Source organism: Marmota monax, unplaced genomic scaffold (assembly GCF_021218885.2).
Source record: "Marmota monax isolate L192 unplaced genomic scaffold, Marmota_monax_Labrador192_F-V1.1 WCK01_AAM20220418_F8-fsc00024, whole genome shotgun sequence".
Lineage (NCBI taxonomy): Eukaryota > Metazoa > Chordata > Mammalia > Rodentia > Sciuridae > Marmota > Marmota monax.
In genome coordinates, this window is record NW_026695224.1 from 2,710,261 (window position 1) to 2,723,933 (window position 13,673).

Sequence of the window (13,673 nt, forward strand, 5' to 3'; positions counted from 1 at the left end):
TATTTAGCGTTACTAAAAAATGTTAAATAAATTCAAATCTAATATTATCAGCACATTTCCAGGGAACTGAAATTTTTCAGGCTAAATTCTAGTCTTTACATAATAGTGCAAGCCTGTCAAAATGTGACTTTTACAAAATCCAGCATTCTTTCATACCACTGTTTACATTAATTTCTACAAATTTGTAATGCATCTCAGAATTTAGAAAGGCCTCAGAACATTACAACTAAAATGTAAAGAAATTGCTTCAATCTGTATAAAGATAGGGAAAATGTGTAGCTAAGCAAGACACTGGGCTACAGAGCCAGGCCAAATGATAAGCCCCACCTCATTCACTTACACCAGTAGATACCATTAGATCATTTTACGGAAGAACCTGACAGAGATTAAATAAAAGTCAGTTCAGGCAATTAAAGTCTAGAGCCCAATAATGTACGCCACCAGATTTTACTATGTGCTTGGTAAGTATCAAACAATTTAGTCTGGATGATGCCACACTTAGATAATGTGAAATTCTCTTGGTAAATGATCTATTTTACTGTAAATCACCAGGTAATCCTTGGTACTCTGAACCTCCACAATGTTCAATCTGTAACACTGTCTACCTTCCTTGTATAACCCATACAGATAACCACAGTACCAGGTGGTTATTCATACCTTCTACTCATTGCGTTATATTCTGATCTTAACTTTTGTCAGCAGTCACAGACTGACCCCAGGTATAGTGTAGTTTCATTCAGTTTTTATAATTTGGATTACTTACCAATTCTTCCATTCAGGAATCTGAATGAAATATAATTCTATCATTGTAGAGATTCCTGGATATAAAAAGAGCTCTTGTGTGGGGGGGACACATACTACTATTTGAGAGCTAAGCAATCTATAGCCACTTATGAAAATTTAGTTTGCAGAAATGTGGGTGTTAAAAAAAAACATAAGTAATACATAATAAAAATCAAAGCAAAGGAAAAAAAGGCTTTCCAATGATCACTAACACACTAAACCGGTCCATGTCAACCCAATAGACAATTTCTAGTTGAAAAATATAGATCAGGCTGGGGATTGTAGCTCAGTGGTACAGCACTTACCTACCCTGGGTTTGAGCCCCAAAATCATGAGGAAAAAAAAAAGTATATAAAAGCAAAATAATAGAATATTACCTACATCTACCCCATAAAATGTGAAAGACGACACCCAAAGAAGGGGTAGGGAAATTAATAGAAACCATTCATTATTATAACAATTCAAGAACAAGAGCTAAAACAAAACAAAACAAAAAAAAAAAAAGAACAAGAGCTAGACCTAATAAACCAAATTTTCAAATGGACCAAAGCAATGTGGCTTTAGAGCTCATCACTGCAGACCAAAAGTAGAATGATGACTGAAACATAAAATATAAAAATGTCAGCTTTACTAGCTAGTTGTCAAACATATACAAAATTTACCTAAATTTACTTGAATTAGTAAAAACTGAGGGCTTCTAATTTTTTAATACTAGGGATTGAACCCAGGAGTGCCTAAACATTGAACCACATCCCCAGTCCTCCTCTTATTTTATACTTTGAGACAGGGTTTTGCCAAGTACTGCAATCCTTCTGCCTCAGTCTCCCGAGTCACTGGGATTACAGGCCTGCACCACCACACCAGGCAAAACCTGAGGTTTTAATGAAACAATGATTATAAAGTACCAAGAGTTTTTTAAAAAATAATAATCCCAGCAACAATATGTACAAAGCATTGATTGGGTAACTTTACTGTGTCTTATTTAACCCTGTGAGGTAGCTACTAGGATGTAACCCCTTTTTAGACATTAGGAAACTAGGGCCCAAGGTCATACAGCTATAAGTGGAGCAGAGCCAAGATACTTAACCAGCAGAGCTATGAAATACCAAAAACTAATTTTTGTTTTTAAGGGGACAAAAGTGATCAGCTAAAAATTTTAGTCAATCTTTCTCCTGAATTCTGTGGATTTCCTTGTGGAAAATCAAAATAGGGGGGGGGGGGGGGATGAGGGAAGCCTGGGGCAGTCCAGAGGCCACATGCCTGGCTCCTGCTGCACTTAGAATAAAACTCTGCCACACTTCAGAGTGACAGCACAGTATTTTCTGCTGTATAATTAAAGCACAAAATGGAACAGGAAAATGACTCTGGACTTCACCACACTTACAGCTGAAGCAGACACATTAAGATTTTTTTAATTTGCCAGATAATCTTTTAATGAGAATTATAAAAGACCAAAAACATATTTTTTTTGCAAACTGCCTTTTTTTTAAACAAATGATTTGCTCTTAATTACAAATACTGTGTATGATGATGCCTTCTTCTGCAAAACCAATAAATACAAGAACAAATTTCTAAACATGTGATTTGTCCAAGATATTTGAGAAGGAAAAAAGCCTGATTTTTTTCAGTGTTTATATAAATCAGAATATATTCCCTAACTTTTCAGAGTAAGCTGGAAGGTATGACTCGACTGGAAAAGAGGATGAAAGAAGAGAAAGAGACCACCTTATAGTTGCTTTAAATAGTTTTTGATAATTTTTCTTTGATGTAACCTTTCCTTTCTGGGACTCATATCTTCACAAAATAGCTGAATTTAAAATATTTCTAAAAAACTGATTAATGAGGGGAAAAATATGTATTGAACACAAACTTTACCATAAACAATTACGCATATCAAAAAGACACTAACTTTAAAAAGGTACAAAAAAAAGTGAGGAAAAACCTGAAATTACAGAAAAGAAAGTCAAATTTATTTAATGAAAAACTAGAATTAATAAAAATTAGCAAATGCACACACACAGCCAAAAAAAAAGAAAACAACCAGCAGCACTATGTATTGACTCACAAAGGGAGAAGCAGTGGCCCAAGACCACTCAGATGGCTTGTCAGTTAAACACACACACACACACACACACACGCGCGCACGAGCGCGCAAAAAAGAACAAAAACAAAACAAAAAACCCAATATTTTCAACAATACAATCAATCTACAACAAACACAAAAGTCAGAATTATTTTACAATGCTTGCTCTCTTAATACAAAAGATGCCCATCTTGGGTGTATATATATATATATATTTTTTCAGTGGTTTACTGTTGACTTATTTTTAAATATATTAGTGTTACTACATGCAACTGTTTCCTGTATTTAACAGCCTTTCTTTTTATTTACCTTCATGTGTCTAGCTTCCACCTACCAAAAGAGTTTCAGGTTGGTAGGCAGATGGGTGCCTTATTCTCCTGTGAAATTGAATGCAACAGTTTTAAACACTGGCCAGAAAATGTTTGATTGCCGTTTCAACACATGGAAATAGTTACATTGATGCCTAAATTGCCGTTTTCTGCAAAAAGCTGTGCAATGCTGGTGTCAAAGACTAGGCAGTCACTATTCATAATGGCTGTTGCAATTCCCTCATGAATAGATCGAGGAGTCGCTTCCCAAGTCAATCGCCGCCTATGACCATTTAGCTCAAGTCGATAAGCAAAATTTTCAGCTTGCTTGCGTGTTCCTATCAGCTGTACAATTGCGAAGAATTGCTGGTGACCATCGTATTTTTCCTGTTTCTCCAAGACTAACATGAAGTGAAAGCCAAAACAGGACTGCATCATCACCCAGTCAACAGCACCAGGAAGATTAATGTCTGTAGCAAGGAAAACTATATCCTCTCCCTGTAGGGTTGTAATGGACTTGTGCTGATGCATCAGATGGGGCATTACAGCATCCAAAGAGCCTTGCCACTTACAGGAAGCACCAGGGCATGGGCAGGAATAAGGCCTAAACTCACAGAGCTCTTCGTGGTCTGCTTTTTCTGTATGTGGCAGAGTTATTTCACATCCAGAAGAGGCATATTTACAAGGGAAAAGTACTGAATTGGCCACTTTCTCCATAGCCAAGTTGCGAATGGATCCCAACGGGCCCCGGCAAGTTGGACAACATGTGAGCTTCGGGCGACAGTTGCTACAAACAAGATGACCACTCTGACATTGAAGAATGGGTGGTAACACATAGTCAAAGCAGACAGGACACTCAAAAAGACTCGCCAAGTCATTGTTGGATGCAGTCGTGCCAGTCAGGGCAGGCACCCTCTGGGATGGTGGACACTTTGAGGTACCAGTAGGTAATGCTGTAGCAGTCTGACGGCTCATCTCTGAAATAAAAAATAAAAAAATAAATGGAAGAATAATTACAACTTATGTTTTATAAATAATGTTTACATGCCAGAAAAACTTTGAAGTTTCATGCAAAATTTACTGTGAGCAAAGAGATAAAGGAATAAACTAGGGTTTAGAAAGCATATTGGGGCTGGGGATGTGGCTCGAGCGGTAGCACGCCCGCCTGGCATGCGTGCGGCCCAGGTTCGATCCTCAGCACCACATACAAACAAAGATGTTGTGTCTGCCGAAAAAAACTAAAATAAATAAATATTTTTTTTTAAAAAAAGCATATATAGGGGCTAGGGTTGTGGCTCAGTACTAGAGCACTTGCCTAGCATGTGTGAGAAACTGGGCTCGATCCTCAGCACCACATAAAAATTAATTGAAGGTATTGAATTGTGTCCATCTACAACCAAAGATATTTTTTTAAAGCATATATAAAAACAAAATAAATTATTAAATGTGCATCTGTTATTAGGAGTTAAACACTGACGAAGCCTTTTCAAAATATTTCAGAGCATATTTTAAATTCCTTTTAAAGTAAAAGTACTAAAAATTATCTTTGGATAGCGTATATATAATAAGAAAAGCTAAAAGAGAAACTGAACCATAAACAACTAAGAGACCTGTATATAATATAGGACCTTAAGCATATTCAAATGTTTGGATTTGACTTTGTCCTCTCAGAGTCCCTAAAGCCGTCTCTTTCCAATTCTGAATCAGCTGTTGGGAGGTAAGTCTTATAAGGTTCATATGCCAAAGATCATCAGGTTGACTCTCCCTAGTGGTGAACAGCATCTTCTCTACAGGTATATTTTGGGAGTGGGGTACAAGGCATCACTAGGGGAAGAGCCTGCTGCCATCTCATTATCCACCTTCATCTATTACATCTTTCACAAAATGCTAACATCAGCTAAGTACTACTTCCTACTGATCTTTGCCCACCTCAAATGTTAGGAAGACTTGGGAAATGGAGAGTCATCCTTAAATAAAAATTGTTAGTCTAGTATTTAGAAAAAGTACTTCATTCTATTCTATTTCCATTCCACAATATAAGTTAGATACAATGTACAAGAGGAAAGAAGAATCAGAAAAAGCGGGTGGAGGAAAAAAGGAGGATGATGATAAAACACCACAGAAAGACACACAGCATGGGGAATGAGGGATGGAGTCAACAGGTAATGAGTTCCTTGTACCCTGAGGTTTACAGTGTAGCTGAAACAGTCATCAGGAGAATAACAAACATCACTTTTCAGATAAATGTCATCTGGAAGAGATGATCAATAATGTAACTAACTAGTCAGGATGAATCAAATATACACAAAACAGGGTACCTTTTCCAAGAATCTACCTCTGCTGGGATATGGCAGGTCATCATTTGTCTTAGGAGTGATACAAGATCAGTCTGCTGGTATCCTAAGAGTGTACTACTCCCAGCAACTACTATACTAAGGTATGTTTCTTCAAAAAATTTATGTTTCATATTTAATGTTTCCTCTCAATTACAATCATTAATCTGTGGCAAAGAACTTTGAAGAAACAATGGTAGTTACAAATGTGACCAGGTAAATACAACTTGGGTTACTGATTATTCAAGTGGTTACCAACAGACACTATAAATGGGGAGAGGGGTGTGAAAAAATTAATTCATTTGTGACTAAAAGAAATATGCTAAAGGGAAACAAGTGTGGTGACAACACTGACAATATCTAGCATGTGTGAGGCCCTGGATTTGGTCCCTGACACCAGACACACACACACACACACACACACACACACACACACAAAAGTATAACTGAATTCCATCATAATGTGGCTCATCCTACAGGCCTACAAAAACATGAATCAACTCGCATCACCTGAAGTAATCCAGCTGTTCTGACAAAAGGACTATAAAGGAGCTCTCCTATAATCCAGTGTCCCTCTGTATAAATTCTTTGGGTGTATGATGATCTATCCATTTTATGTCACTTGTAAAACAATGGGCTGAGCACTACCCAAAACACCTTCTTGTATGCTCTGTGCCTATTGAGTAGTCCATTATATGCTGCTCACTTATGTGAGCAACACAATAATGCAAAAGTGGCTCTTCGGGCACAGTCTAAGCCCCCAATTACCTTTCAAATTACCAAACCAAACACCTATTTACAACAAAAGGCAGTGAGCTCAGTTTGTATTTAACATAATACAGCTACTGAGAAAAAAACAAAAAACAAAACACTTGTTCAATTCCTTAACCTGGCAAAACATTTATCATCACAATAGCTCAAGCTTGCATGATAAAATTACTTTGCAAACATTGTAGAAAGCATACTTTAATTCCTATTAGAAATGTGAAAAACAAATGAAATGCAGACAGTTATTTCTCATGAATGGAGGTATTAAAGGATAGCAACTGCTAAAACCTTCCAAAGCTTCAAAGGTGGAAGCCAGCTCCTTCTTGACCCAGAGAAGGAATCCCAATCATACAGCAGCCCTGCAACAGGAACCAAGAACGGCCCAGGTCGTGACAGAACCTGAAGGTGATTTAAAGAGAAAAGTATAGCAGCTTAAATGAAACATCACTGCCATACTCGGAAAGAGGTAAATTATGCTGCGGCCATTCCTTTCACCAGATTTCACTGATTTACAGCTTTCAAGTTTCAGTTTCAGGAACCCAGTCTTTTCACATCAATACCTTTTCTCTTCCTTGTCCTAGCCGCGGGTAAACATGTGAGCAAGACTCCCCTCCAGGAGTACAAAAAGGGTAAGGTAGGCTTTCCCGTCATGAGAAGTCAGGCAGCGCATTGCGTTTCCCCAAGCAGCAACGGACAATCTGTAACAAAAGTCCTTCCTTGCCACCTCCTGGTCTTAAGCACAGAAGACTGTGAGGTCGGACTTCTTAAAACACTCATTGGGAAGCACAGGCTACAACGGTGGAAAAATGAAGGCCTTCGGTCCTCAGGAGGCGACCACACCTCCCTGTGAGCTCAAATTCGCCTGTCTCCAAAACTCGGAGCTATGGCCGAGCTGTCCTCTGCAGCGGCCTAAGCTTTCATCCATTTCACAAGTTTGTCTTCCCCTGCTCCACTGACTGCGCTCCCACTAAACGCGAGTGACGGGCGGGAGCTGCAGAGTGCACGGCGCTGGCTCAAGGAGCCGGAGTGCACTTGGAGCAAGCTCTGGAAGGGCACTCCTGCCGCCGAATCTGCTGCAGCCACAGGGAGAGCCATTGGTAACCGGGCCACAGCTGGGAAAGCCGGCTCCAACTCCGGGAACCCAGGCCGGCCCAGGGCTTGCCGCGCCCAGGGCGGCGGCCGGCGGCTTCCTAGTGCGGGGGCGGGGCGGCGCAGGAGGGTGGGGCCATGTCCAGGGCCCCGCCCACATCCAAGGGCGGCCCACAGCTCCCCAGCTCCAACTAGGCCAGCCACCTAGCGTCCTCAGCATTTCCACCAACTGAAGTTTAGGGAGAGCCTGGCTTTTGTTGGTCGAAACGGTAGAGTATCCGCAATTTCTTTAAAGAGCTACCCAGGGAATAAGGAATGTGGCCGGACAAACACTGTTCTCTACGTGAAGTGCACCATCCAAGTGAATCCTGAAAACTCACGTTTTCACACAGCAAAAGCATTCTTCGCATTCTTCCTAGTTCATCCTACAGTATTCACCAAATAACGACAGTTTTACCAAACTACAATATTTCCTCAATTCTAACTCACTTCATTTCTTCCCGTTGGCAGCATAATTTATACTTCCCCCGCCTTTCTGTGAAAAGACTTTTGCAGTGAGAGTAGTAAACACTAAAGACACGTTAAACTCGTTACTTGAACCTCCAAATCGAGATTATATTTTCTTCCCACTCTGGGAAAGCCATCTTAAACGGCCCCATTAAACTTAGGAGTAGCTTGTTTTGTTTTTAAACAAGCATTACCCTTGCCCCATAAAGTCCTGTGAGCCTCAGATATGCATTGCATCAGCTCGAGTGTTCAGAGGTTTAACCTTCATTACATCATGCTGAGGGAAGCCTTTAAACTTACCAAGACCTGGCAGTGAGTGAACCCAATGCAGGGAATTGTACATTACCAACTTTCAGCAACAAACTTCAACTCTAACCACTTTCCCACCCTATAAATATTGTGTTCAATCACCTCAAACTCATTTTAATATTAGGCTACACAAAACATCTGTAAGAACAAAAATATAATTGAAAATAGATACTGTCTGCCCCTGGGGCAAATTACTATTGCCTGTGCTTTTTTATAGTCTAACATGTATTCATTCTACCTAGATCCTGGGTTTCTAGAACAGGAGACTTCAAACATTTTATGCAGAGAAACTCCTCCAAACATACCAGGGAACCCAAATGCTTAAAATGAGTGAAGGTTGGTGCCTGATTGACCAGACCCCCAAAGACTACGGTGTCTTGCAGCACTGTCTGAAAACCATTAAGGTATGTACAAATCCCTCAAGATAGTAAAGACAAAAGTATATTAAAGTCATATCCAGGCTCCATCACTTCATCAGTTGTAAAACTGGGATATTTCCAGCCTCAAATAACTTGTGTCTGGCTTAATTGAGATTAGTAGTTTATGTATATAATGGGTGGTACATATTACAGAATAATTTATTTACCTGAGATCAAACATGTTTGCCTGAGCTCAACCACCATTTTAACTCATTTATTTAGCACAACAAATCCTAATTCCTAATTAGGCAGAATATTTATTTACAATGATTTTTAAAAGAGCTGAAAATTTCACAAAAACTGTATTTTACTAAGTCTATAGAATACAAAATTAATGAAAATCCAAAATTTAGCAACAGTACTAATCTACCTTACATCTCAAGCCCAATTTGGTATAAAGTTTAAATGGAAATAATCCTTTATTCTTAATTCCACGTGGAAAACTCTTCCTTTTACAAATATCTGTAAGAGTTTTAAATGGAGAAATGAAGTTGAATATGGAAAAAGGACCACCATATATTGTAAAGCAAGTTACAAACAGAAAATGGGATAGGAAAAGAAATCAGGAAGTCTGGGTGGGATAAATGAGTTATCTGTGACATGATACTGGTAATTTTTAGTTATTTTTCCTTTTAAGAGACAAAAGGAAAACTTGCTTTATAAAGATTAGTCTAGGGTTGGCTCAATGGTACAGCACAGGCTTGTAGTATATACAAGGCTCTGGTTTCAATCCCCTGCATTTCCCACCCCTAAGAAGAAAATGATCATGATTGAAAACAGTCAAATTGAGGGAAAAAAAAAAAATGTATTCTTAATTTAGTAAGAGATAGGATGCAAATATTGCTATACCACCTTTACTTTCCCAAAATTATTCTTAGAAACTATTTAATGTTTATTATAAAATGAAGTTACAGGTAGAGGGTAATAGCTCAGTGTTAGAGCACATGCCCAGCATGTGAGAGGCCCTGGGTTCAATTTCTAGTACAGAAGAAGGGGGAAAAAACATATTAATAAAAATAATAGTTATCAGTTAGGAATCTGTATTTTGCATTAGGAATATGAGTTAAATAAAACTTCATTAAAACATTTAGGCCACTGGCGCACGCCTGTAATCCCAATGATTCAGGAAGCTGAGGCACGAGGATCGCTAATTCAAAGCCAGCCTCAGCAACTTAGCAAGGCCCTAAGCAACTCAGGGAGACCCTGTCTCTAAATAAAATATTAAAAGGGGCTTAGTAGTTAAGCACCCCTGGGTTCAATCCCCAGTACCCACTCTCCCCCCCACCCCAACCAAAAAATTTCTTTTCTCAGAATTCCTTTTTGGGAAAAAAGTGTTTTCTACATTTATTTGACATTATGATAGGTATTATGTCAAAAATGTTTGTTAAATTATAATGTTAAACACTGTTTCTATTTTTAAGACTGAATTGCTTCTCAGGCACTGACAAAATCAAGGCAAATCTCCTTAAAAATAACAGCTTCAAGCTGTTTTAAATGCCAAAAGTTAAAAATCAAACATTGTTATAAAATATATTTTTAGTTTCCCAAACCATAGCAAAGCAGTAAGAGAAAAATATTTTAATTGTACATTTTCCTAAAAGTTTCATTTTTCCTGATAATTCTGAAAACTCAAGCACTAAACTTAGATACTGAAATATGGTTAATAAAATACAACTGGCATACACCTATAATCCCAGCTACTGGGGAGCCTGTGACAGGAGGCTCACAAGTTCGAGATCAGCCTCAGCAACTTATCAAGACCCAGTCTCAAGATAAAAAGAGCTGGAGATATATGTAGCTCAGTGGTAAAGCAACCTTACATTCCCCAGCACCAAAATAACAAAAATAATAATAGGAATGAGAAGTCTGTGAGGTAACTAAGTTCAAATACAGAAGAAAAGGGGTTGGGGATATAGCTCAATGGTAAAGTTCCCTGGGTTCAATCCCTGAGAACCGCCCCCCCCCCCCAAAAAAAAAAAAGATTGATATACAAAAGGTAAAAAGGGAGATTTGGAGTCACAGAGAAGAGAAGCCTGACTAAAATAAGGCAAATCCCAACAGTTAAAGATTCTTCATTAAAGAGTTAGAGTCTAATAGTTCTCATACTTTATTATACTTACTAATCATCGAGGGATCCTGTTAAAATGTAGCCTCTGATTTAGTAGGCCGAAGCTGGACCTGATATTCTACATTTTTAACAAGCTCCTAGGTGTGGCCAATGCCACACATGGAGGCCTTACTGAGTAGCACAGCCTAAAGAACTGAAGAGAACCAACAAGGGAAGAGAAAAATCAGGAGAGGATAGAACCTCAAAAACAAAGAGAAAACAGGGATTTAAAAAGAAACACACAGAAAAACACAGATATGCAGCAATGTTAGGATAAATTATGCTTTATTATATTCTACGGGGAAAATGAATTATCCCTGTAATTAGAAAAAAGAAAGACAAAGAGCAGACATGTTAACCATGCAAGAATTCAAACATAATACCCATCCATGAACCTTACATCTTAAGAAAATGAATGAGAAATCAAGCCAATCAGATGATTAATCAAAGTAAGTCATTTAAGAAAGGTGATCCTACAGAAAAAGGATTAAAGTCTATGACTCCATTTAAATACAGGACACTAAACTGTGGGCATTATAATTACAAATTAGAACGTAAACATTAAAAACTCTGGCAACTATGATACTATGATTTATAATAAATGTATATTTGATCTTAGTCCCTTTTTCTGGCACACAACTCCTAAAATCCTTGTAATCTTCAAAGTGTGTCTTTTTGTATGCTTGTAAGATGACTGGTGGCTCCAGGAAAGCCTCAAGACAGGGGCTGGTTGCCAAGGGAAACAACCTTGTCTTTCAAAAATTTGAACTTCCGGTCCCAGCCCATCATCCTGATCTCCAGAAAAGGGAGAGGAGCTGATCAAAGGCCAATGATTCTAGTTTGTGTACAACCAGAGACATGAGAAATCGTGCCCTATATGTGTACTATGAATTGAAATGCATTCTGCTGTCATGTGTAACAAATTAGAATAAATAAATGTTTTTAAAAAGGCCAATGATTTATTCAATCATGCTTACATATGAAGCCTACATAAAAATCCCAAACAAGGCTGCTTTGGTGGGACCTATACTTTCAATCCCAGCTACTTGGGCGGTCAAGTCAGGAGGATCATGAATCGGGGGAGGGGGGATATGTAGCTCAATGGTGAGTATGCTTGAGGCTCTGGGCTGTCCTCCCCAGTACCACCGGATAGAAAAACAGGCATAGAGGATTCAGACAGCTTTCCAGATTGCAGGTATATGGAAGTGCTTGGAGGGTGTTGCATGGGAAGCTCGGTTCCCCTTCCCACATTCCTTTCCCTATTCTATCTGGCTGTTTGTGTCCTCCATAATATCACTTAAAATGAATGGGTAAACGTTAAGTAAGGTGTTTCCCTGAAATGTGTGAGCCCTCCTGGCAAATTATCACACTGGAAGAGGGAGTCCTGAGAACACCAATTTACAACCTGGGACTTGCAAAGGTCATTAGAAGTAAGAGAGTCTTACTGGCCTGACAGCTTAACCTGTGAGATCTAACTTCAGGCAGATAACGTCAGAACTGAATTACAGGAAACCCAACTGGCATCTGCTAAAGAGTTGCCTCGTAAGTGTGGGACCCTCCACATCTGAGGTTAAATTTTTTAAAAAAGTAGGAAAATGTTTTTTCCTATTATACACAGCAAGGTATAAATAACTACATAGATATTTTTTAAAAATCATATGGTAAGAAATTAATTAATGGCACAGTAACTAACAATCCAGACAAAATGAAGGAGGTAACTGGTGACTTCTGCAAAACCAACCTTGGAAGTATGTCTAGAGTTAAAGTCACACTAAAGGTTGAAGGGGATTTGTATGAGACTAACACTTGAGAAGTATAATTGTAAAAAGAAGTGTAGGTGATGGCTAGAAAGTCCAGAGAAGCTTTCGCTTATTTTATTTCTTCAAATATAGAGACTACAATAGAGTAAATGTTACTAAGAGCCCAGTATACAGGAAGAGACTGAAATGTGAGCAAGTTCTTGGTAACATGAAGATTTTTAAACTTAAGAGGGACTAGACTTTGTTAGAAGAGGGAACTTCTTCCATAGATCAAAGGAGACAGTATGTCTGTCTACCTTACGTTGTAGATCAAAGTTTCTATCAGACAATTTTCCATTTTCTCTGCAAAGGAAGTATAGTCATCCTTTCATTCTGGAAGGATGGAGATAAGAAGTAGTTATGGTAAGTTTTAAGAGATTCCTTCTAAACACCATGCCATGGCAGTTATTTCTTATATAAATTGGTCGGGTCAGGTCAATAGGACACTGAGAACAGACTAAAAAATGTATATGTAAATCATCACCTTGGGTCCTCAACCCCCTCCCAATTGTCTTTTCTAGGCCAAAGGAGAATTTGCCATTAACTTAATACATTCTTCAAACTTTGGTATTAGTATTTCTAAAGAATGGCTAAAGTAACTGGCATTATCAAATGCTAGTAAGCATATGGAACCCTGGAACTCATAATTTGCTGGTGGGAATACAAAATAATACAACCACATTTTCACTCCAGCAGTAAGTAATACTGAACAAACTGGACAAAGGGGCACATGCCTGTAATCCCAGCAATTTGGGAGACTAAGGCAGGAGTATCCCAAGATCAAAGCCAGCCTCAGCAACTCAGAAAGACCCTGTCTCAAAACAAAAAGGACTGGGAATGTAGTTTTCTTATTCCTGGGTTCAATTGGGGGGAGTTCTAAAAGACAGCATTGGTTTCTTTCCTAATTTCAGTTTTACCAGCTATTATCCTTATATTTTTACTATAAATCTAATCTATAATAACATCAAGAATGAAAACACTACACTAACATTTCCCAAAACAATTATAGTCCATTAACATGTTAATACAATAGGCCAGTTGTGGTGGCACTCATCTGTAATCCCAGTGACTCCAGAAGCTGAGGCAGGCGGTTTACAAGTTCAAGGCTAATCTCAGCAATTTAGCAAGGCCTTGAGCAACTTTGTGAGATCATGTCTCAAAATTTTTA

General features: G+C 38.5%; 1 protein-coding gene across 3 annotated transcripts in view; it reads right to left on the reverse strand.

Annotated features, from left to right (window-relative positions):
- Positions 1–2,731: 2,731 nt before the first annotated feature.
- Positions 2,732–13,673, reverse strand: part of Siah1 (siah E3 ubiquitin protein ligase 1) — a 29,217-nt gene continuing 18,275 nt past the window's right edge. For 2 of the 3 annotated variants that reach the window (XM_046435107.2, XM_046435106.2), the window contains exon 2: positions 2,732–4,151. In XM_046435107.2, coding sequence (XP_046291063.1) covers positions 3,301–4,149 — 849 coding nt within the window. In that variant the 5' untranslated portion in view covers positions 4,150–4,151 and the 3' untranslated portion in view covers positions 2,732–3,300. Of the gene's footprint in view, positions 4,152–6,835; positions 7,443–13,673 lie in introns of those variants that run through there. The other variant, XM_046435105.2, reaches the window with a different exon arrangement.